This window comes from Podarcis filfolensis (genome assembly GCF_964270895.1).
Source record: "Podarcis filfolensis genome assembly, chromosome: 7".
In the NCBI taxonomy this organism is placed as follows: Eukaryota; Metazoa; Chordata; class Lepidosauria; order Squamata; family Lacertidae; genus Podarcis; species Podarcis filfolensis.
The window spans coordinates 10,725,287-10,751,028 of NC_139603.1; the positions used below are offsets into that span (position 1 = coordinate 10,725,287).

Below are 25,742 nucleotides of genomic sequence, written 5' to 3' on the forward strand. Positions count from 1 at the left end.
AGCTGTATCACACGCTGACAGCTTCTACGAAAGAGAGCTGGGTGTAGGGTGGGGACCAAAGGTGGAAAAACTATCCCAGAAGGAGCACAACATGAGCCCCCACCCCTAACATTCCACACACCTCAAATAGTTTATAATACCATCAAAGTGAGTGAACCACCACCCTCAAACTATTTAATACAGTGGTACCTCGGGTTACATACGCTTCAGGTTACAGACTCCACTAACCCAAAAATAGTGCTTCAGCTGCAATTCAGCACGGCAGCAGCAGGAGGCCCCATTAGCTAAAGTGGTGCTTCAGGTTAAGAACAGTTTCAGCTTAAGTACGGACCTCCGGAACGAATTAAATACTTAACCCGAGGTACCACTGTACATCCAACCCAAGTTGTGGGTTACAGGCAGGAACCACAACATGTATCATGGGGGGGGGGGGCTGTGGAAAATGCATTTTGGTGTGGTATTCCACCCCTCCTCCCTACCCTCCCAGTCACACTACCCATGCTGTTCACAGTCATAACATTTTTGGGAAAACTAGTGGCTGTTTCTTATTTGAACAAACAAGGCGATACTCCCTTAAGGTGCTAAATCTGAACTGTGAAATGCAGGCTAAATCCTGAACCGAGGACAAATGCCACAATGGATACCTGATGTCTACTTTATTGCTGGATTATTCAGCGCCAGTTTAGCACCTAGCACACTCCATCTGCTTCAGAAATGACTTTCTAACTCAAACAGTCATTGCTATCAACAAACGTAGGAGGGACTCCGAGTTGCCATGGCGAGGAGGCGGGGAATTAAGAACAGAGACTGTTTGGAACACAACACATTTTGCAGAACATGATCCAAAAGTACCAGGGATCTATTTTAAAAAAAGTAAAGGCATCTTCTTAAATCACAGAACAAATTCATTACGCTGGGAATTCAAGTAGAAAGTAGCTGCCCTTTTGTAGCACACTGCATGTAACCAGTTTGGGAAAATTGGGAAACATGGGAGATACTAGAGATTCACAGCAGATTTGGACAAAAGGGGATCTGTCCCAAGTGCCCCAAACAGAAGCAGAGACATCCTGAAGTGCTTCATCGCACCGTGGTAGTTCAGACATTTTAAAAAAACCCACCAGACTTGCTAAAACAAAACAGCTTGCCATATAATGAATTGTCTGTGAAGGAGGAGGGGGGCTCCATTGTGACTGATGGGTCTACCTTGAAAATAGGAATGATTTTATGACCAAGGCTCTCCAATTCAAGTGATTTGCAGTGAGGAGGGGAGATGCTAAATTGCTTTGATCTCTGACGCTTCTTGCTTCTTTGCAAGTTCTTGCCTCTGAGAAGCAGTAACGTTATTACCCTTCCAACACCCATTAGAGCAAGGTTTTCATTTTGCTTAAGTTTAACCCAGCCCATCCCTTTCCTTTCAAACCCTTCTGTTCTTTTTCATTTATTCCTTTTGAGTTCATCTTGCTGTTGCATTGGTCTTGAACTTGATGGGAAATTCTAGGTAAATGGGTGCTGCAGGCCATAATTCCCATTCTCGATACAACAGCTGGGACATATCCACCAAGCCCTTTTAACAATGCTGAAATCCAGCTTATTGGCTGTTTTGAAGGGGGAGAAGGCTAAATTACGTCCCCTTGATGTGTTACCTCTTCCCCACCAAAATGCTGATTTGCAAGGTTTCAGCTTTTTTTTTTTTTAAAAAAAGGCTACACTTGTATGGCCACAGCTGTTCCTTGTGTATGCAGTTGGATTGGAACCATTGGCTGCAGTACAATACAGCTGCATTCATAAAAACAAGGGCACTTAAGTATGTGTATCTGTGCCGTGCAATCTTATCCATAATTCTCTGCACTTAACTACCATTGATTCCAACAGGACTTTACAAAACTATGAAATTGTACCTTAATGGTCTGTGCCCTTGATCTTTAGGAAAGCTTATGACCCATTTCATATTGGAGGCCAAAGTAGCTGATATCTGTAACATTTTGTGACTGTGTAGTCTATGAATCCATATAAATTAATCATGGCATTTAATTTTCCTCTGTTTTATGAAAATTCTTCCATGCTTCATGAGAACAGTTCACAATTAGAGCATCTCTCCAAGGGGAAAGTTTGTGTGTGTGTGTGTGTGTTTTGACTAGTTCATTGCTGAAATCATGTTCGCTACAGAAGAGGGGGCACTGATGTATGAAGAACTGCAATCCATTCAGCATCAGACCTGACAACCACAGAGCATTTGCAGACTAAAAAAAACAAAGGCAGCATTGTTAACAGTACAGGTAGGATTATACAATACAAGAAATTTATTTTACTTATTTCAGCAAATGTCTATGCCCAAGGTGGAAATGCTGCATTTTAAGTTACTGAATTAAGCAAAACAGTGGTGTGTGTATGATTTTTAAATATATATTATGGTCATTTCGAGAGCTGGACCATAAAGAAGGCTAATCGCTGAAGAATTGATGCTTTTGAATTATGGTGCTGGAGGAGACTCTTGAGAGTCCCATGGACTGCAAGAAAATCAAACCTCTCCATTCTTAAGGAAATCAGCCCTGAGTGCTCACTGGAAGGACAGATTGTGAAGCTGAGGCTCCAATACTGTGGCCACCTCATGAGAAGAGAAGACTCCCTGGAAAAGACCTTGATGTTGGGAAAGATGGAGGGCACAAGGAGAAGGGGACGACAGAGGACGAGATGGTTGGATAGTGTTCTCGAAGATACAAACATGAGTTTGACCAAACTGCGGGAGGCAGTGGAAGACAGGAGTGCCTGGCGTGCTCTGGTCCATGGGGTCACAAAGAGTCGGACACAACTAAATGACTAAACAACAACAACAACATGGTCATTTCACATCCTTCTTAATCATTTACAGTATGTATGTAAGTATGTAAACACTGCCGACATCGTATGTACTGTAACATCAGGTGCTCCCTAGAAGTTGTTTTCTGCAACTACTACTATATGACATTAAAATAAACTCCCGAACAAAACGTCTCTCAATGGGAACAGACTCCAGCGGCTTCCAAAATGGGGTGCTGATGTCATAAGTCTGGTTCAGCTTGGACCGTATGCGTTGTGACCCATCATGTTTTCATACCAGAAATAGTACTAGATGAGACATCCTCGAAGGAATAGGCCACTGATGCTTAGGATGACTGAGACTCAAGTGGAGTCAGTGGAAAAGGACAAACTACCTGAGATTGCCACTAAGGAAGGTGCTCAGAGAGGCCACAGATTCAGGCCTTGATATGAGTCCCTTTGCTTCTGAATGATGGCAGGCAGCCTGTTTGGTGGAATAGATTATATCACAGCAAACAGCAAAAAGAGGAGATCAATGAATGATGCATGCCATATGACAAAAGGCAGGAAAGTGCACTAGAAACCGCAATATAGATTTCATATAAGTGCCTCCTGAATTAATGCATCTTAGCTCACTGAATAAATATTTAAAAATGAAATACATGTACACAATTCACTTTTTTGAAAAAGGAAATATGGTTTTGAGGGCAGAGGCAAAGGAAATAGGTTTTTGAATCAGCGCCATGCGTACTTCAACTGCTGGCTGTATAAACACAGTTGTGCATTTGTTTTGTTAAAAACACTGGTTCAACCTACCTGTCTAGAACAGGTGCTCAAACAAGCTGGTATTTCCTGTTACTATTAAATATGCAGGATGCAATACTCTACTCCATGTTTCCACCCAGGTGTTTGAGCTTTTGTTTCAGAATCCACTTGGAGGAATATGACTCTGAGCACATTTTGGAACACTCTTCCCCCCCCCCCCCGAAGGACCTCTCACCCATTCCTGCTTTCACAGCTTCTGCATTACAGGTGCTACAAAAAACCAGTGCTGCGCAATTTGTGACCCATCAAGCCAAAGGCAGTTCAACAGTAGCTCGACAAATCTCCCACTTTTTTGAAACACCAACTTGAGGCAGCAGAAATCGGGATGGGAGAGTCAAGTGCTTGGTGGGTTGCATTTAGCTTGATGGAAAGGTTATACTGCTGGGATAGCTCATCTGGTAGAGCAAAATACCCTTAATCTCAGAGCCATGGGTTGGAGCCCCACTCTGGGCAACAGATTCCTGCATTGCAGTGGGATTGGACCCTCTACAATTCTCAGATTAGACAGCATCTTAAAAAGCAGAGACATCACCTTGCCAACAAAGGTCCGTATAGTAAAAGCTATGGTTTTCCCAGTAGTGATGTATGGAAGTGAGAGCTGGACCATAAAGAAGGCTGATCGCCGAAGAATTGATGCTTTTGAATTGTGGTGCTGGAGGAGACTCTTGAGAGTCCCATGGACTGCAAGAAGATCAAACCTATCCATTCTGAAGGAAAACAGCCCGGAGTGTTCTCAAAGCTTGACCAAACTGCAGGAGGCAGTGGAAGACAGGAGTGCCTGGCGTGCTCTGGTCCATGGGGTCATGAAGAGTCAGATACAACTAAACGGCTAAACAACAACAACAACAACAACATGGTTCTCCCTCACTATCAGAGAAAAGAAAGGAAGGATGATCTGTTTTCATATCTCTCCTGATTTCTGTGAGCGTCTGCTGCAATATTGTATTGGCACCTAATAACAGATTACACAAGCAATATAAGCAACATATTTAACACATCAACCACAAGATGGGAGAGACAAAAAGAAAGCACTGTCCTGTGTTTTCCAAATCAGAAGGGATGCGGGTTTAAAAAGGAGTCTGCATTCTAACCCAGACTGCCAACTGCAGAAAGATAACCAGATATTTTGATTACATACTTCGGTGCAGACATCATCCAGTCATTATATAGTATTTTCTGCTCAACCTGTGAACTTCTGAAGGGAAGATATATTAGCCAGGATCATCTCACACATGCACAACAGATATTGAGGCAATTTTAATCTGGGTTTTTTTGCATTCAGAAAGTTCCAGATTCAGTCCCCACTGTTTACAGGAAGAGTTGTTCAAGCATAATTGTGTAGTACACATCAAGCACATCTCTGTGACATTCTCACTTCCCATATTCAGATGTACACAGAAAGACCTGTATAGCTAAAAACAGGTTAAATCCTGTGTGTGTATAGAGAATGTTTTGCAGCTGCAGGCTATGCTAGATGGGGCAAGATTGGAAGAGGGACACATCAGAAGGATGGACCAATCTGTCAGTGAAGAGGCAAGAGTTATTTTATTATTCATTTTCATAGGGAAAAGAGGAGCTGTTTTGAGGGGGAAATATAATTTTAAAGCGAGGGCTACACTGAGGCTTACGTTCATGTTTATTGGGCGCTCACTTCATGGACTGGGATTTTAATGCATTTGCATCCTATGGTTGGTTGTAACATAACACATAATGATGTATTGTTTCTCAAACCAGCTTCACACTGGCGAGAGTCCTTAAGCCATTTCTAACGCATCTCTAGCCAAGTGTCTAAGGCGGTATTGTGAACATACCCTAAGTCTTAGTGAGCAAATCATATAAGACAAGGGAGCAAAATCTGATTGCATCTTTTCAGGAACACATCCATAAATTGTGCTGGGTTAATGTTATATAGCAGTAATTAAATCCATAGTCAACTTTATGAATACAAATGAATTGTCAAGAAAGGAATATCTCAGACGGACTACCATTAAAGTTGCCACTAAATTGGACTAAAGTGTTGTTGCTGTTTTTAAACCAGTTAGGAAAATCTTCAAGTTTTTGCTGGAGCAAAACATCAAGGGAGGGAAGTTAAAAAGAGTTTCAATAAGAATTTCAAGTAGGGCACTTAAGCGCAGTCCCTCGTAAAACTGCACAGTGCGCAATTAACACACCTGGTAATTAGGAGGCAATAATAATAATTAAATATATTACTAATAGTGTAAGACATTAAAAATATACAGGCAACTACTTTCAAATTCACATTACAGCTTTTTTTCAGCTACACCCTTTATATGTTTCTTGTGACATTATGTTCCTCCATTATAAACAACTTCCCACTTCTCTAACAGAGCCCAGCCAAGTAATTCTTGGAGCTTCTGCTAATAACCTTGTGTTGGGGAATCAGAGAAGCCTTTCTGACATTCTTCTCCTTCAAACCAGCAGTTCCCTATGAGACAGCGGAATGTGGCTACAAACAAATTCTTTGAAACTGGCGGGTTATTCCGAAGGCTTATGAAAGCCGTGGGAACGAACTGAAAAACAACAACCCAACAACCGCTGGCTACTGCAGCTTCCTAATTTCAGAGGCAGCAGCAGCCTCTGTGTTATGGGAGTGACATGGACTTCATACAACCAGGAAGCGAGGCCACAAGCAAAAGGTATTGCTCACGCCAGGGAAGGGTCAGCGCTGTATTTACATTCCCACAGGAAATAGCAGAGAGCAGTGTTAGCACAGTAGTTCTTTGTGCTTTTCACTGGTGACGGGGAAGGAAGGAGCAAAGGAAAGAGGATGTGGAGGTGATCCTCCTCAATGCAGGGCAGCCTGGCATGTGTAGCAAGGTCTCCTCTGCAACCTTCTTTTATTGCAACTCTTCCTCCCTTGCTGTACTGTGCCCACAGACACTCATGCCAGCACACGCAGAAGGGATGCCCTTTCCCCTGTGCCCCAAAAGAAAGGAAGCAGGGAACACACACAATCACACACAGTGCAGCAAATAATTTGTGGGGACTCCAGCTCTCCAACTGCAAGCTGCAAGTCAGCACAAAGGGACCCCAACACCACTACCCTGACCTCAGCTGACCTGCCAATTCACATTAGCTCTTTTACGTGGCTCACTGGGGTGGGGTGGTTATTGTTGAAGGATTAACAAGTTCACATGGTTTACACTCTCCACTTCTAAAAAACACAAATCATACAACACATCCACAATTGGATGTAACTTGAGAGGAAGGCGGCACTAAACAGAATTACACTTACAATAAGAAGCACACTGAAAATAGGGATCACAGTACCTCTTAACAACATCAATACAGTGGTACCTCTGGTTACGTACTTAATTCGTTCTGGAGGTCCATTCTTAACCTGAAACTGTTCTTAACCTGAAGCACCTCCCGCTGCTGCCACGCCGCTGCTGCACAATTTCTGTTCTCATCCTAAAGTAAAGTTCTTAACCCGAGGTACTATTTCTGGGTTAGCGGAGTCTGTAACCTGAAGCATCTGTTACCTGAAGCGTATGTAACCCAAGGTACCACTGTATATAAAAGTATCTTACCTATGAACACACATTTTAAAACTAATATTGTATGTTTTTTGAGCAGAGGCCATTGCAGAATTTGAAAAAGCGCAAAATCCAAAAGGATGGCTGCCTTCCGATCCATGGGTTAGTCTGGGAAGTGCAGATCCAGTTGGTCAGTGCCGGAATTTGCAGGGAACAAATTCCTCAACGTAGGTGCCAACTACCTGGGTGCCTGGGCACCCACAAAATTCCCCATGAAGAGGCTAGGCACCCACCAATTTCGGTGCCAGGGCCATGCACACTGCATGGCACCCACAGCCCTGAGCACCCACTGCAATGGAGCCAAATTGGCACTCCTCTTCCTCAAGCAATCCACTCTACCCTTGCTAAGAGAAAGACATGCATATAGTAAAGGTAAAGGGACCCCTGGCCGAATCTGGGGTTGTGGCGCTCATCTCACTTTATTGGCCGAGGGAGCCGGTGTACAGCTTCCGGGTCATGTGGCCAGCATGACTAAGCCGCTTCTGGCGAACCAGAGCAGCGCACGGAAACACCGTTTAACTTCCTGCCGGAGCAGTACCTATTTATCTACTTGCACTTTGACGTGCTTTTGAACTGCTAGGTTGGCAGGAACAGGGACTGAGCAACGGGAGCTCACCCCTTCATGGGGATTCGAACCACCAACCTTCTGATTGGCAAATCCTAGGCTCTGTGGTTTAACCCACAGCGCCACCCGCGTCCCCGAGATGCATATAATTTTATACTATTTTAAAACACATGTTACTACCAGATGCATTTGTATTTGGCTATTTTAAATGCCAAGTTGTTGCTTCATCTACCACAGCCGTATTTCTTTATTATGATGTTTCACTGGAAGAAGAATGCACTTCCACTAGAAAACTGGCCAAGCATGGAAAGCTAAATGCAGTCATTTGAAACACTTCTCTTGAATGTCTGTCTCCCCCTGCCCCACTGCACATTTAACTGTGATCTTACAGCACTCTCCTAATATCGGAGCCAGCAGGGAAAGGACAGCAGGATGGAGAAAAGGGGATTGCTAAAAAATGAAAGTGGTGGAAGGCCTTAGGGAGACAGTAAGCTGTACTAGAGCATGCTGTATATAGTGATTCAATCTGTGCATTTGTTCCACACACATCCTTCCTAGTGTTTTACCAACTAGAAAAGACACATGGAATAAACCGGGGGGGGGGGGGTCTAATATACTGGCATTCAGGTTCATTGCAAAAGAGGGGGGATGCGAAATGCAGGCTTTATGCTTGTTAAATAGGAAGGGAAGTCAACTTTCAACATTGCAACTATTGCAAAAGCCCATTTAATTCTGCCTCTTGCCATCAAACGAACCCTAATCTGGGAAACATTATGTTTGTTTAATATTTGTCACATTTACTGGTCCATTCTATTCTTACAAGAAGTAGGTTAGGTTGTAAGATGTTGATTTAACCAGGGCCACCCATTAATTGAACAGGAACTGGAACCCCAGTGTACCAAAACTAACACACACACACCACTAGCTCTCAAAATCACTTTCAGGTTATTTATTGATTACATTTAAAACCCACTAATTCTACAGGATACTCAAAGGCAGCTTCCAGTCCAAGACGCTAGCCACAAGGAGACCTGCTGAGTTCATTTATTTTAGCAGGTGTCCTTCACCCATTTTCCAGGCATATTGAGCAAGTTCTTTAAATCTGAAGAATAGGCCTGTCTAGCAAAACTGCCTTTTTGGGGACTGCCTTCATTGATACTTAGGCCCATTAAAATATATGCACTCACCACACCGATAGCATCCAGCACCTAGAGAACTTACCCTGCCACCAAACCCCTCCCTCCACTGCGAGGGTTTTATTTGTAGAAATTAATGTCCTTAGTAGGATGTTCCCACTAAGCCCTGCTATTTTATTGGTAATAACAATGTGAAACATGGTCTGCAAAAGTATGATAAAATAAAAGTTCAGAATGTGCAGATCAAAATATTGCTGTGCAAAAATGGGCTGTAATTATTAACTATATATATGAAAAGACACTGCATAATATGTGTGTTGCTGAAGCCCATGATTCAACATACGACTAAAATATCACCACAGAGAAAAAGGCTTCATTAAGCAAAATCTCTCAAAAGTGCTCAGAAGAGCTGATGACTGCAAATGTGTCCTCCTCCCTTCTCTCAAGCAAGGTTCACATGAGTTTTCTCTCCTTTGTTATCTTCTCTGAGAATAATCTAAAAATTAACGTGTCATGTTTCTACATTTCAGACTAAATATTTGCATTTGACAACTAGGACGGCGCTGATAAAATCCATCACTTGCATCTTGACAGACTGTCAAGTCTAAACAAGAGGTAGAAACAGGGAAGAGGGGGAAGGGGGGGGGGGAGAAAACAAACGCAAAAGAAAGCGTCTCATTTCCGAAACGTCTACATCTCCAGTAATTATCTTAACCCACAACCCTTTCTAATGCTTTCCCAACATCTCTCTCAGTAAGAACTTCTTTTTGTGCATTGTGGATCTTCGTTCTTAAGTCTTGGGAAGCTGGTAGGTGGATTTTAAAGACACAACATGTGAAAAACACAAGACTGACTCCACACCCCCAAACCACAATCGCACAGTGGGGGGAGTTGTTAGTAGGAGGTGACCTGAGTCCACAATCTTTTGCAATGGACTTTGGATTCCATGCCCCTTCCTCCCTTTTTTAAAGTCCCCCACACACCACAGCCCCGCTTAAAAGGGTGGCTGGGAACTCTGCAAGGACCCAGAAGTTGCTCTCCACCTTCATTTCCCTAGAGGCAGGCAAAACTGTGTCACTTTAAGTACCTACAAACACCCCCACAGTCTCCAGCATTGAGCTGACAAAACAAAACAAAACAAAACCCCCAATTCTATCGCATGGTTCAGCTTCACAATTTCTGTGCAATAATACTGCAGTGAATGTTGCCTCTGCCCACTGAAGGGGAGAGAGAGAGAGAGAGAGAGAGAGAGAGAGAGAGAGAGAGAGAGAGAAAGAAAGAAAGAAAGAAAGAAAGAAAGAAAGAAAGAAAGAGGCTCTGCTGGTGCAGTTCTACATGCTAACATTTAAGACAGAAAAGCAGCTTGCTCTTTCAGGAGCACAAGAGGATGCAGTGAGAACTTCAAACTTCCATGTGACCAAAGATTTTCATCCTATACCTCCTTCAAATTACACCTGCGAGAGACAAATGTGAAAGCTAAGTTTAAACTGGTAGCTGTTCCAGCTACGTTAGAATTCTGCACGGTGTCAAACTGACCATTGCCCCTTCTTCACTTTCCATCACCTTTCCTCCCGGTCCTCACATAGAGCTTGTCAAGACATCGTGTATGTGCGTGCGTGCGTGCGTGCGTGCGTGCGTGTGTGGCAGCTTCACAGACAATGCATTGTGTAACTCATTTCAAGTTACACAATCACGTTTCTGCTCATACCAATTCCAATGGAGTACCCTGCGTGGGAATCAACCAACCAACCAACCAGCCAATTAATCAATCAATATATTGTGCATAGCCAAAACAGTACAGCAGAGGGCATGGCAAGGCTTTCCTCTGAAATTGCACAACATACTCTATAAAAAGTTTACAGCATAATTTAAAAAAAAAAATTGAGAGCATTAACATATCCGGAAGGAAGTTTCTTAGCTGCCAGAGCAAATTTGGCTACCAGGTGTGTAATCTGTAGATCTTTATCAGTTAGGAGTTCGACTGTCACCTCCTGGGGGATTGGCCTGAGAGACAGTCAAGAACAGGTGATAAATTTCTCTGGGCATTGAATGTAAGGGAAGAAGCAGCAGGTAATGCACGACATCCTCAACCTGATTGCATCCATAAATCCACCTGCTTTCCATATGGGGAATTCCTAAATATGCTGAGCGCATCTGTTGGAACCTTAGTTCAACAAACGCCCTACTAAGCTGCGGGAAAGTCAGTGTCTCAAGGTAATGGGGCCTTGAGTGGTTGATCTTGATTTGGGGGTACCAAATAGAATAACAATAGCCTGCATGGAAAATCTAGGTGTAAATACTCTACATGGAAATCTGCAATTCAGATGTCGAAATGTTATTTAATGATTTGGGAGCAATCCTGAAGTAGATTCCACCAGAGTGAGTGGGGCTAAGATTCAGGGGCTCTGGGGTTGAGTAGGAGTTTCCTGCTCAGGGCACAGAAAGGCTATGGGACATAATTCTCCATCCTCCACTGCTCTCCCTCCACCCCACCAATTCTGGCTCGGCTGGTATGCAGTTGGTTGAACCAGTGCAGGTGGATCTTAAATTGACATAAGCCCTGAAAAAAGGAATGAATTAGAGAGGGGGGATTTAGGCTGTATCTTAAGCTCGTTCATCTTGGTCACATGACCCCCAGGGGGTGGGGAGATGGTTAGTGTAACTCAAACGCTATCTAGAGGCAAGTTTTTCAGAATGGAGTCTGGATCTGGCATACTTTACCCCAGCTTAACTTAATTTTACATCAGCTTCTTGTGTACGGAATAGCCCTGCTAGACAGTACAGTTGAACCTCGGTCTTCGAACACTTCAGAAGTCGAACGTTTTGGCTTTCGAACACCAACAACCCGGAAGTGAATGCTTCCGTTTTCGAACGTGCCTCGGAAGTCGAACGGCTTCTGAGGCACGTTTCTCCATTTTTTTCAATGGATTTTGCCAACCGGCAATTGCGCCTCGGTTGTCAAACGTTTCGGAAGCCAAACGGTCTTCCGGAACGGATTACGTTCAACAACCAAGGTTCCACTGTAATTCACTTGCTTTTTGCTAGAATTTTAAAAATTCCATACTCTCTTCCAAGAGTACCACTTAGGAAACAAAACAGCTGTCTTAATGTTTTGCACATTCACAGTTTAGAAAAATATTAATTTTAAATGCTTTCAAAACCAATTTTAAATATTTTGGGGGGGTTAATAAAAAAAATCTACCAATATTTACAATGATCACCACAAAGCATATCATTTATAGTTCTCTGGCACAAAGTTAGGAGGTTTAAGTATCAGTGTTAGAAAAGGTGCAGAAGACTGCATCTGGGCCCATTTTGAAGCAGGCATCCAAACATTTGATTTTATTTTAGTGAAAAGCTGTCAGTTGCTATCATTTTTACACTGAAAAAGAGCGCTTTCACAATAAACTCCCCTTGCTGCAGAAATCCCCAGCAAAAGGTGCCCCTGGGCAGAACTAGGCACGAACGAAGAACTTGGGACTGCGGCCATATTATAATATACCGGTGGCCCAGTTTCCACTTCACACATGAAGGAGGATTTCACACTAGAACTATTTAGCACTTTGCTTTTCTGGAATCAGCAGGGTGGTAATAAAATGGCAGTTCTATGCTGCATTTTTTAAAAAAAAAATGTACTTCCCACTAAAATCTGGTGGTACCCATCCTCACAGACAACATCTGAGAGGAGCAATTGTTATGGGATACCAAGGAGGCATGGAGTGGTTGAGCAGCTGTTGCATCAAGAGCTCTCCTGGGTTGTGACAACCAGTACAGAAGTCTGGGACAGGTCCCCTTCCACCCAGTTTAAACCACACCACTTAGGAAGGAATCCAAGAACCAGGCCACCTGAAAATGATTCACAGATGGTATTTAACTCCAAGTAGGCTTGCTAAGATGCTTAAGACTGAATCAGATACCTATTTTTCACTCTATAAGATGCACTTTCCCCCTCCTAAAAAGTAAGGGGGAATGTGTGTGCATCTTATGGAGTGAATGCAGGCTGCGCAGCTATCCCAGAAGCCAGAACAGCAAGAGGGATCGCTGTGCAGCAAAAGCAGCGATCCCTCTTGCTGTTCTGGCTTCTGGGATTCAGAATATTTTTTTTCTTGTTTTCCTCCTCCAAAAACTAGGTGCGTCTTATGGTCTGGTGCGTCTTATAGAGCGAAAAATACGGTAAGTGCTGGAGATGCAAAGAGGTGGAGGGAATGGTCTTTCATATGTGGTGGACTTGTAAAAGGGTAAAAGAGTATTGGGAAATGATCCATAATGAATTGGAAAAAAATGTTTGAAAGTACTTTCCCCAAAAAACCAGAGTCCTTTCTGTTGGGGATAATTCAGACTGAAATTCCCAGGAGTCAAAAAAGGTGATTTATGTATGCCACTACTGCGGCCCGTGTTTTGCTGGCCCAAAAATGGAAAACAAGCAAGGTCCCAACCAAAGAAGATTGGCAACTTAAATTGACAGAATATGCACAACTTGCAGACTTAACATACAGAATAAGAGAACAAGAACATACGTTTAAAGAAGACTGGACAACATTTATTGAATATATGGGAAATAATTGTGTACAGTGGTACCTTGGGTTAAGAACTTAATTCGTTGTGCTGTTGATTGTCAAAGCTCCTGATTGCCCTTCTTGCATGTTGCATGTTGACAGGAAAATAGAGGTTTTATCCACTGCTGTTAGATTGGGAGTCATGTCATGGAATTGGGACCCAGGAGAAAGTGGATCTCAGAAATTCAATACAGCGGTACCTCAGGTTAAGTACTTAATTCGTTCCGGAGGTCTATACTTAACTTGAAACTGTTCTGAACCTGAAGCACCACTTTAGCTAATGGGGCCTCCTGCTGCTGCTGTGCCACCGCCGCACAGTTTCTGTTCTCATCCTGAAGCAAAGTTCTTAACCCGAGGTAATATTTCTAGGTTAGCGGAGTCTGTAACCTGAAGCGTATGTAACCCGAGGTACCACTGTACAGCTAAAAATGTTGGCAGCATGAAGATAAATTCAACAGTGTGAATAAGTTTTGATGGATGCAATAATGGAATACTGAATGGTATCGTTTTTGTAAACTATGCAGTGATGTATGATATGTAAAATGAACCATGGAAAGAGAAGAAGGGAAGTCGTTGACATTTTAAGGATGTAAAATGAGTATTTTAAACTGCAAAACACAAAATTTAATAAAAATTATATATATAAAAGAATCAGGCCATGGGACTCTTGGTCCAAAGCCACTGGCATCCGGCCCCCCAACCACAAGATGTCCACAATTCATAGCTTTCCACAGTCTACCATCAGCAAGAGAAGTACTGGCAGCAGTTTAGCACCAGATTTGGTGGAGAAGGGCCTCTGTCGCTTTGAAGACCGCCCCCCACCCTTCCACCAATGGGGTGACTGTGCACCATTTCAACACCCACCTGGTCATCAACACCATGGAGCTACGATTGGCTTGTGATACATGCTTTGTAATCCACAAAGACCCCACTTATCACTCCCAACTTTAATATATAGTTTCCTCTGACGCTCCTTTCTTCGAAAGCAGTTTCTGTTTTTCAGCTACTGACCCTAATTAGTTTCTTCCTGTTCGTTCTTGTGACAGTGGCGTTCATGAATCAACACTTTAATTAGAGCGAGCTCCCGTTTTCTTTGGTAGGGGAGTTTTAATTGCTGCTTTCCTCTTTGCAGAAGGAACTACTACCAATTAATTATTTTGTTTCATTTTTTTATGATTTCTTAATGGATTACTACCATGAAGGTGGGGGGGGGGGAGATTGTGGGTGATTGTTCAGACTACCCCACCCCAAGCCACAGAAACCTACCGGAGCTCATTCAGGAATACCATGTAAATGACAGTGAATAGGAAGAAACCAAGGCTGTGTACACACATGCATTTAAAGCACATTCCCTCTCTCAAATAATCTCAAGAACTGTAAGTTTACCCCTTGGAAAGCTGCAAATCTCAGCAACCGTAAAACACACACACACACACACACACCTATGGTTCCCTGGATCCTGTGGTTGAGGGGCAGCACTTAAAATGTGCTTTAAATTTATGCAGTGTATGCAGCCTCAGTAGCTAAGAAGCAGGAGCTGCTTTCAAAGGAAGGAGCAAGGAGGAAATTACTAATTCAACCACCACTTTAGGGAGAAGCCTCCGTAAGTGGACAAGCCAATACTGCATTTTCAGTCTGAAAAAATCACCACGAATGATCACCCTGGACAAATGAGACAGAGTGACAAACAAGGACAACACTGTGTTTTGTCGTTTCAATTCTCTGCAGCAACAGTAAATGTACAATGCCCATTCTGGAGAAAGCTTCAGTGTAGAAGCCCAAACACAGGTATAGAGAGTTTTACAACTTGCCAAAGCACTGTGGTGGCAGACAGTTGCTGCCTCTCCCAATACTTCATTTTGGATTACCTGGCCATATGCTGCCATCCATTCCCAGGTAGCTTCCCACCTACCCTGCCACTTCCTGTGACATTTGCAAGGAGGGCCCCACCAGGGCGGCATTGCCCAAGGTGCCCTCTAATCTAGCCCTCGTTCTGAAAACATATAAGAACTGGGGAAATTTGGGGTTAACTGGAATAATGGTCTAGCATTATTTACATAGTTGTAACCATATGTAAAAGGGACGCGGGTGGCACTGTGGGTTAAACCACTGAGCCTAGGACTTGCCGATCAGAAGGTCGGCGGTTCGAATCCCCGCGACGGGGTGAGCTCCCGTTGCTCAGTCCCTGCTCCTGCCAACCTCGCAGTTCAAAAGCACGTCAAAGTGCAAGTAGATAAATAGGTACCAATCCGGCGGGAAGGTAAACGGCGTTTCCGTGCACTGCTCTGGTTCGCCAGAAGCGGCTGAGACATGCTGGCCACATGACCCGGAAGCTGGACGCCGGCTCCCTCGGCCGATAAAGAGTCGGTCACGACTGGACCAAATGGTATGGGGTCCCTTTACCTTTTAACCATATGTAAGTGGAAGTAAAATGCCCTGAAAACAATTATACTTCTGCTTAGCAGTGCTTTTTTCCCTAGCTGTAAGCAGTACTGCCACCTTTTGGGGGGGGGCAGGAGGCAGGAGGGCTCTTGGATCTTCTCAGAGCATCACATCTCCTTTCTTAAACTGGGCAAATGCTTCCTGGGCTTGGGGAAGGAGGTGCAAGGCTCTGACAGGATCCAAGAGCCTTGCTGCCTCCTTTCCAAAACTGGGCTCTGTTGGACAGTATGACCCTGTAGTGAAAAAAAGAGATGCACAGGTACTGAGAGTACAGAAAGAGGCATGGTGTTTCAGCAAGTCATTTAATTATCATGCATCATGTAATAACTATATTGTTGTTGTTGTTAAGTCGTTTAGTTGTGTCCCGACTCTTCGTGACCCCATGGACCAGAGCACACCAGGCACTTCTGTCTTCCACTGCCTCCCACAGTTTGGTCAAACTCATGCTAGTAGCTTCGAGAACACTATCCAACCATCTCATCCTCTGTCGTCCCCTTCTCCTTGTGCCCTCCATCTTTCCCAACATCAGGGTCTTTTCCAGGGAGTCTTCTCTTCTCGTGAGGTGGCCAAAGTATTGGAGTCTCAGCTTCAGGATCTGTCCTTCCAGTGAGCACTCAGGGCTGATTTTCTTAAGAATGGATAGGTTTGATCTTCTTGCAGTCCATGGGACTCTCAAGAGTCTCCTCCAGCACCATAATTCAAAAGCATCAATTCTTCAGCGATCAGCCTTCTTGATGGTCCAGCTCTCACTTCCATACATCACTCCTGGGAAAACCATAGCTTTAACTATACGGACCTTTGTTGGCAAGGCGATGTCTCTGCTTTGTAAGATGCTGTCTGGGTTTGTCACTGAATAACTATATAACTATATACCAAGATCTTAGTTCCATTAAAACATGTAATTGTTTTATATGTAATTGTTTTTCCTGGCCCCAAGGAAATTTTGCACACAGGGCAACTGCCCAGAGTACCGGCATCCTTTTTCCACAAACAAACCACTACCACTTAGTAAATGAGCATAGAATGGCTGTGTTATTGTGCATTTATACAAAGGTCACCTAGCCATATTACACTCCTACAAAAGAAACCGAAATTGCTGTAGTGTAGTGGCTAAAGTAGGCACCCCCAAATTCAGCCCTCCAGATGTTTTGGGACTACAACTCCCATCATCCCTAGCTAACAGGACCAGTGGTCAGGGATGATGGGAAGTGTAGTCCCCAAATAGCTGGAGGGCCAAGTCTAGGGGTGCCTGGGCTAAGGTAGGAGATGAGTCGCCAAGTCCTGTCATAGCCACATCCTTATTAGATGGTTTTAGGAAAGACACTGTTGTCTCAGCCTCAACCAGCAATATAGAGATAAATAATAATGACCTGTCTTACAGGGTTGGCATAAGGATTCTATAGGTAATGTACACGACAAACCTGGAATGCTACACAATATGCTATATGCTAAAATATGTAGATGTGAGTGCCTAATTCATGGGATAAGAATAATCTGCAACATCAGAAAACATCTACCAGATTATGAAGGCAGGGAAGTCAGTGCTATGCACCTCAACCAAATAACCTAAGGGTAAAGGCCCAGTTTAGTATGCAAATATCCTAGCATCCAGCTTTCGGCAAAAACAAAAAAAAGTGCACACTCATTTAAATGAAACTTGCATGCCCACATTTTTATGCAGCTGTTTCTTGGCAGTTAAGGCAGACCCATAATGTATGTACCAGACACCATTTATTATGACACTAGGAAGTGTTGGGAAACAAGAACTCTCAGGCTGTTTCATAAATTACACAGCAACAGACCCTGGTTTACTGCTGAATGTAGACTCAACAGGGAGTTGTAGCCAATCCCAGGGCTTTAATAATTGGACCAATACGAGTTTGCAAATCACTTGTCACATTCACATTTTTAGGTATATACGTTAGGAATGTGGTATGTCAACAGCCCTGTATCTTATCCAACCACTTTAATGCCATATGTGCCACAGAGAAAACCTTCCACTGGCTTAAACATAGCCTAAGATTCTCAGAGGCTATGTTAATGTATTATAATGCAATCGGCGATTAGAATTCCTTTATGGTTGCGACAAAAAAATCTTTCCTACAGGCTACTAGCTTTCCATTCATTAACAAAAACACACATATAAGGCACACAGAATTTATAAAGCATTTCAGAATATACTAATAGCTCTTGTACCTCAGGCAGTTCTTGAGCATCCAAGTGCAGATAAATGTTTGGTTAGCAAATGACTTAGCTGCAAGGATTGCTGCTCTGCTGAGGGACAGATCATGAAATTACTCTAGGGTTAGAAAAGGTCTCATCATAAACAGACTGCAAAAAAAAAAAATAAAAAAAAAATCTGCAAACTTGCCAGATGCTCTTATTTTAAATGATGTCCTTTATTTGAGCGTGCTGAAGAAGAATTAATCTGCTGCTCTGCACATGAGATTGCTAACAGTCTTTGCGGAAGGGAAGGAGCCATTTGGCTTCAGCAGAAATGCTTTGACATGATAGCAGTGATGGGCGTTTTAAATCACAAGCCTTTCCTCTGCAGCTGCCCCTGAATGCATTACTTTGGCGGCACTGGCCACTGGCTCCAGGTTTTATTTTTGGTCATTGACAACTTTGACAGAAAGATGGTGTTGCGCCTCAGTCCGCTGACCTCAATGATACTGACCGCTAGCCCGGATCATCACCCCAGGACCCCTCACTCATCAGACTCAAGAGAAATAAACTTCCCATAGACTTGTTGAAGAGGAATTAGCTCAGAATGGCAAAATACACTTTGAAGGCATGTTTTGGCACCTGGTCATCAGATCTTAATAAGTAGAGACATCACCTTGCCAACAAAGGTCCGTATAGTAAAAGCTATGGTTTTCCCAGTAGTGATGTATGGAAGTGAGAGCTGGACCATAAAGAAGGCTGATCACCAAAGAATTGATGCTTTTGAATTATGGTGCTGCAGGAGACTCTTGAGAGTCCCATGGACTGCAAGAAGATCAAACCTATCCATTCTTAAGGAAATCAGCCCTGAGTGCTCACTGGAAGGACAGATCGTGAAGCTGAGGTTCCAATACTTTGGCCACCTCACGAGAAGAGAAGACTCCCTGGAAAAGACCCTGATGTTGGGAAAGATGGAGGGCACAAGGAGAAGGGGACAACAGAGGACGAGATGGTTGGATAGTGTTCTCGAAGCTACCAGCATGAGTTTGACCAATCTGTGGGAGGCAGTGGAAGACAGAAGTGCCTGGCGTGCTCTGGTCCATGAGGTCACAAAGAGTCGGACACAACTAAACGACTAAACAACAACAACATCAGACTCTCAGAATCACTTTGTTGCCCCATGCCAAAACAACCAACCCTGGTCTCCATGAGATTTGTATTGGCGCTTGCTAGGTGCCACTCAGCGCCACAGTTTTAACTTGGTCTTAGTCTTATTGTATTGGGGCTCTTGTGCACTGCTGTGATTAAGCAGTATACAAATTCTTGAAATAAATAATGAATTGATACAAGGCTCTGGCCCCAGGCACAGGGATCCCTTGTGTCATCGAGCCGTGCTTCTCAGCACAGCACAGAAACTGGAGGGATGATCTCTGCCCCTTTTCCATTCCAAGCTAAAGAGGAAAATGTGATTCTTCTCATCACTCTTACCAAAGAGTATCAGCCCATGCACCCTGCCAGAGACGCCAGCTTCTCCAGATCACTGAGGTGGCCCGACGCAACATCACTTGACATCCTGACATCGTATGATGTCCTGCTGTACATGCAGCCCTTAAGGGGGCCCAGGGCCCTCAAAAAAACATTGTGGAGCCCCCAGAGTGCATCATTCCTCAGGAGCTGGTGCCTATGCATCCCACCCAAGCTGCTAATTTACGAGAGGAGAGAGGCTGCTTTTAGTGCCAATGGCCACCTCCTCCATGCAGTAAACAACAGCTAGTGAGGATGCAATTTTAATTCGTTCCATGGCATGGGGAGAGAGGATTAATCTGCCTTTCTGTGATCCTGATCTGGCTCCCCACTTGCTCCCTAAAAAAATAACATCCTGTATCTTAAATGTGACCACCCATTTGATATAATGTGTAAGTAGCTCTCTATTGCACTTCATATTTGGTTGGGTCAACTTCCTCAAGAGTTTTCCCAGGTTTTGCAGTATCTGAGCTCTCTGTCTTCTGGAAGTGTTTCTCAGACTTGGGTCCCCTGCTATTGTTGGACTACAGCTCCCATCATCCCTAGCTAGCAGGACCAGTGGTCAGAGATCAGTGGAGAACGAATGCCGAAACAGCCAGAGACCTAAATTTGAGAAAGACTGGTTTTGTGCTGCATCCTGCTGCCGGCTGCCCTCTCCTCCTAGTTACCGTATTTTTTGCTTTATAAGACTCACTTTTTCCCTCCTAAAAAGTAAGGGGAAATGTGTGTGCATCTTATGGAGCGAATGCAGGCTGCGCAGCTATCCCAGAAGCCAGAACAGCAAGAGGGATTGCTGCTTTCATTGTGCAGCGATCCCTCTTGCTGTTCTGGCTTCTGAGATTCAGAATATTTTTTTTCTGGTTTTCCTCCTCCAAAAACTAGGTGCGTCTTGTGGTCTGGTGCGTCTTACAGAGCGAAAAATACGGTAGTTCTTCCTAGATCTTTCCCAGCACAGCCGAGACCCTCTTATCCTACTTGGAACAGGAGAGGAAGGAAGCATGGTGATTATTCTGAACTTCTTGGCAAGTGTCTTATGAATTTCCTCAGGGATTTCAAGCATGTGCACATTTCTCCCAGACCATGCCTGCTGTATGACAATACTGATCCTTAAGCAAAGGCGTGGTCTATAGATGCCTTGTTGTTTTCTCTCAGACAAAAAGCCAAGCCAGGAAAAAAAAATCCTCTAGGGACTTGTGTACATCAATGTGGCTATTTAAAAGGCTTCTTGCATGCTTTAAAACGGATGCACTTCCTGACCGACCTTTACAAGGAACCGAACTGGGAAGCCCGTAAAATATTTACATCCCTTCTGCTTGTCAAGCTCATTAGCTACCGTAAAGGTTGCTCACTATTTAATTTTTCTTTTGGTTGGTTTTCCAAAAGATCACCAGAGAGACCGATTTTTTTGCCCAATGCCTCTTTTTTCTGTTTTGCAGTTGACACAAGTGTAGAAATGTAGAGAAACTCTACCATGAAGTCCAACAGCCTAAACTGATTAAGGAATATACCTAAGCACCTGTTAAAAGCTTGAAAGCAGATTTCCCACTTTCTTAATTGCTCAAGCTGGCAGTTGTTGCAAAAGCAACTGTGGATAAGTAAAAACACCGAAAAGTTTTGCCAGGGAAAATAATTCAGTGCTGCTGCGCTCTAATTTCAAGAGTGGCTAAGCCTGTCTGAGCATGCCCAGAGGCTTCTAACATACTGAGAAGTTCAGCACATCACAGGTCTCTGGGTATTTCCAGACATTAGACAGAAGTCACCTAGATCCAATCCATAAATATTTCTGCTGGTACCAAGGGTCCTAGCCCCAGTGAGATACGGTAGCATTTCTGAAGGCACAATTAACAACTTTTTCAAAAGGCATTTTAAGTGAAGGCTTTCATCCCAGCCTACATCTGCACTAGATTTGGAACTGTTCTTATATATGATATTCATATATATATAGGACTCGTGTATGGTCTAAGCCTCTTGGGCTTGCCAATCGTAAGGTCGGCAGTTCGAATACGCGCAATGGGGTGAGCTCCTGTTGCTCTGTCCCAGCTCCTGCCAACCTGGCAGTTTGAAGGCATACCAGCGCAAGTAGATAAACAGGTACCACTGTGGCGGCAAAGTAAATGGCGTTCCCATCCACCAGAAGCGGTTTAGTCATGCTGGCATGACCCATAAAAGCTGTCTGTGGACAAATGCCGGCTCCCTCGGCCTGAAAGCAGAGATGAGCAGTCGAATTTGACAGGACTTAACCGCCCAGGGGTCTTTTACCTTTTCCTATTTCATATATGTAATTGCCATAACTGCTTTTACTGTTAAATGGCTTCTGAGACAGTTTACAGGAAGTGGTTTATAAATAGAAATCGATGAATTGATAAATAAAAAACATACAAGTGATCCCTGTTCCCATGTAGTAATACAAAAAGAGCTCTTATGGATCAGACCAAAGGCTCATGTAGTCCAGCATTATACGTTCACAGTGGCCAATCAGATGTTTATGGGAAGCTTAAAAGCAGGGCATGGGTGCAACAGTATTAGTGATCCCCAGCAACTGGTATTTGACCAGAGGTCATGTGTATCCATAATGAACAGCATCCACAGACAGCCTTATTCTCCATGAGTTTGTACAATCCCCTTTCAGAGCTGTCTAAGTTGGCAGCCATTGCTACAATTTGCGTTTGTGAATTCCAGTCTAACTATGAGCTGCACAAAAATCCTTATGATATGAACTGCAGCAGTTGCGTTGCATATCACCTCTTTCCAGCTGGTGGCCACCAAGAAGGGGGCAGAGATCCCTAGCACATGGTATATGGGTCTGCACATTATGGCTGGGATGAGGGTCATCTCCGCACAAGGAGACCACATTCAACTGCTCCCCCATCATTAATTTACATAGATTATTATTCAGCATGTGTTTATTCTGCCTTCTAAATGAAAGATGATCTCTGAGGGGCCTTACAAATTTAATGTTCCAGCATATATTAAAACGATGAATGAACCAAACCCCACAGCCAAACCATAAAGACAGAAGCAGGAACTAGTGATGGCATTCCCTCATAGATAGTCCCAGAGGCTGTATTGAAAAGCACAAGGTGCTGAAATGCTAACAGACTGTGTGTGGACTGAAGTTCCCCTCAGAAGAGAGATGATGTCTAAACATAAGGAAGAAGAAAATCACTGATGTCTTCTTCCTCTCAGGTGGTGAGAGGAATTAGGAGACAACCAAGTCCAGTTTTATCACCTGTTGGCATACCCTCAGGAGACTCCCTGACGAACGTTGATTACATTTTGTTTATGTGTTTTTTTAAAAGTGCATTTATATAAACTTAGATGTACCCCTTAAATACATCGTGCAGAATGGCTCTTAGTCTAATACATGCTTACTGCCAATTAGTTTGGAAAAAGCAATCACCTGAGTTGCAGCTGGAGAAAACAACTCCCTAATTCTATATGCACCTTTTCAAACTGCAGTAAGACTAATCATAACCCTCTAGCTCTGATCATAGACTCACAGAATTGTAGAGTTGGAAAGGACCATAGGCGTCCTCTAGTCCAACCCCCAGCAATGGCGGAGTCTTCTGCCCAATGTGGGGTTAAAACCCACTACCCATCTATTCCCTAACTTTTTACAGAAGCCTAGGAGAAAACCCATACCCAGTTCCTCCCTAATACCCTGATTATCTTGACTGGGGGCAGATTTTCCCTGAAGGCCTTTCCGGAATAAACACCCACAAAGCAACAAAACTTTGATTCAGCACTCAAAATATTCTTTTCTGAAGTACTTTTCACAACAGACGTTTCTATTTCTAATAACCGGCAGCTGAAATAGCTCCCAGGAAAGAGACCGCTACCAGACTTCAGTTTAAAATAATGAAGGCAGGCTTACCGTTACACCAAAGAAGCTGGTCTGATTCATTGCATCTAGGAAAATTTTTCCAAGTTCTTTGTTGGTGTAGTTAAAGTCCTCAATTTTTTGGTTTCTGTTGGTGGCATTGAGAATCTTCATTGCTTGCTGAAGTGTTTTGGCAATTACCCAAATTCCATCATAAGCAAAGCCATGGAACTTACTTGGCTCAACATTCCCTCGCCTTTGATCATACTCCTCTTCATACTGCTGTGGTGTCTGTGTAAAAGAATACAAGGCTAGTTCACTGATCAGCATGTTAAAATCTGTGCCCAAAATGTCAAAAGCCATGGAAGCCCTTAAGAGGCCTGTGGAGCTCAAGAAATAATGAGAAGCATTTCAGGGCAGAAAAATACAATTTTATCATTCATCATGTAATATGGTGCCATCAAGGCAACTAGTGACTCAGGTCATATCCCCACAATATGTTTAAAGCATATTTAAAGCATGTGGTTTCCTGAAAACAATTCTGGGAACTGTAGTTTTTCCCTCACAGGGATAAAATACCCAGCACTCTTAACAAACTAGTTTCCAGGATTCTTTCAAAGACGCAATGTGCTTTGAATTTATGGTGTGGATGTAGACTTGCATTAAAAATGACTTGCCTAGACCTACCAAACTAAATAACTTGCACTTGGGTCCACTGAAATCAATAGGACAAGTTAGTAATGAAGGAAGTTCAAACGAAGTCTGGTTCCAAGCAATTATTCTTAAATCAGCTTTCTCCAAAATAATGATACCAAAGGCACACTTTTTTCAGAATTAAAATGGGGCACATGCTTTATTTTGGCACCCAAAACATACTTTCAGAATGTAAATGGGTAACCGAGGGAACAACCTCATGCTTCTCAGTGGGCTACTGTGGTGGGGGTAGTTCTTGATTTGAAGGAGATAAACCCATGGCAGTAACACATGCAGGTGCTCAATGGATACCCCTCTTCCATGAGCAAGCAATTTTGCACGGTCTCTCCACCAGGAGTGATTGAATGGTCCAATCACGCCAACTCCAGAAATGGCACAACACTGCAAGTTCTAAACTCATTACATTAAGTGTAAAATAAGCAAGATCTTCCTCATGTTGTTTGGGGCACTGCTGCCATGGTGAAATTCATTTGCTAAACAGAGCTCAAAATAATTGTTTGTGTTTACTAACAGAAAACAGTTTAATAATATCCATGCACCATTGAGGTGCAAATGTACATGCTTTTATAAACAAGAGTCAACATTATTTTTTTCTCTCCCTCTCTGCTTCAACCTTTGCAGCACCTCTGATAGAACATTTTCCAAAAATTACACCTGCTGACTTAAGTTGCCTTGCCCCTCCCCTCTGCCCGTCTGAAGTGCAAAGGCTGTATGCCTGAGTCTTTTCTAATTCCTGGGTCCAACAAGGTTCCAATTGCTGGAATGGCCAGGCCAGCCACTACTTAGGTAACGTCCTAAGTATGGGTTGTTAAGGTAACAAAGGAAGTAGCTCTGTGCCAGAGGAGCAAATGAGCGCCCCTCTCCCTCAACTGCCTGGTAGTTAGAAAGACAAAAGGGAGAGAGTTGAGGTTGTTCCTTTGGTTACCCATTTACATTCTGAAAGTATGTTTTGGGTGCCAAAATAAAGCATGTGCCCCATTTTAATTCAGAAAAAAGTGTGCCTTTGATATCATTAGTTCGGAGAAAACTGATTTAAGAATAATTGCTTGGAACCAGATTTAGTTTGAACTTCCTTCATTACTAACTTGTCCTATTGATTTCAGTTAGAAGCTAGAAGCAAGCAAAAGCCAGGGAGAGACAGAGCCATGCCTGATTTCTGGTGGAATCCAAAGCTGTGGCTATGGGAGAAGCAAGACACTTTGGAGTGTTAATGCTGTGAGCCTCCCCACCCCCACCCCTACCCCACCCACTGTAGTCTCAAGCTGCATATATGTGTAAATAAACCATATATCCTAAAGACACCAGAGTCTCAGCTGTCCCTCATTCCAAGGAAACCGAACTCTGGGTAAGTGCCTGGAACTCCTGGCCTCTCTGAGATTGGGGTGGTGTACAACAGTATTTTAAAGTGACGCATAATGCTAGAGGGTTTTTTGTGCTGGATATCTTTAATATTTGACAGGGGTTTTTTCCCCTCCCAAAAAGCACCCTGAAGCCCTTTGGACAACGCTGCTTCACTTTGAAGCACCTCATGGAGATCCTGCTTCCGCTCTGACAAGCCCTGACTCTGGCCAAAGCAGCCCTGCTGTGGTTCTTGATCCAAGAACCTTTTGCAAAATCCCATTAGAGGAACCATGCTCTACCCTT

General features: G+C 43.4%; 1 protein-coding gene across 1 annotated transcript in view; it reads right to left on the bottom strand.

Annotated features, from left to right (window-relative positions):
- Window positions 1-25,742, bottom strand: part of GABBR2 (gamma-aminobutyric acid type B receptor subunit 2) — a 291,693-nt gene that overhangs the window by 150,573 nt on the left and 115,378 nt on the right. Inside the window, exon 7 of the mRNA XM_083624623.1 lies at window positions 23,439-23,675. Within this exon, the coding sequence (XP_083480749.1) occupies window positions 23,439-23,675 (237 nt within the window). The remainder of the gene's footprint in view (window positions 1-23,438; window positions 23,676-25,742) is intronic.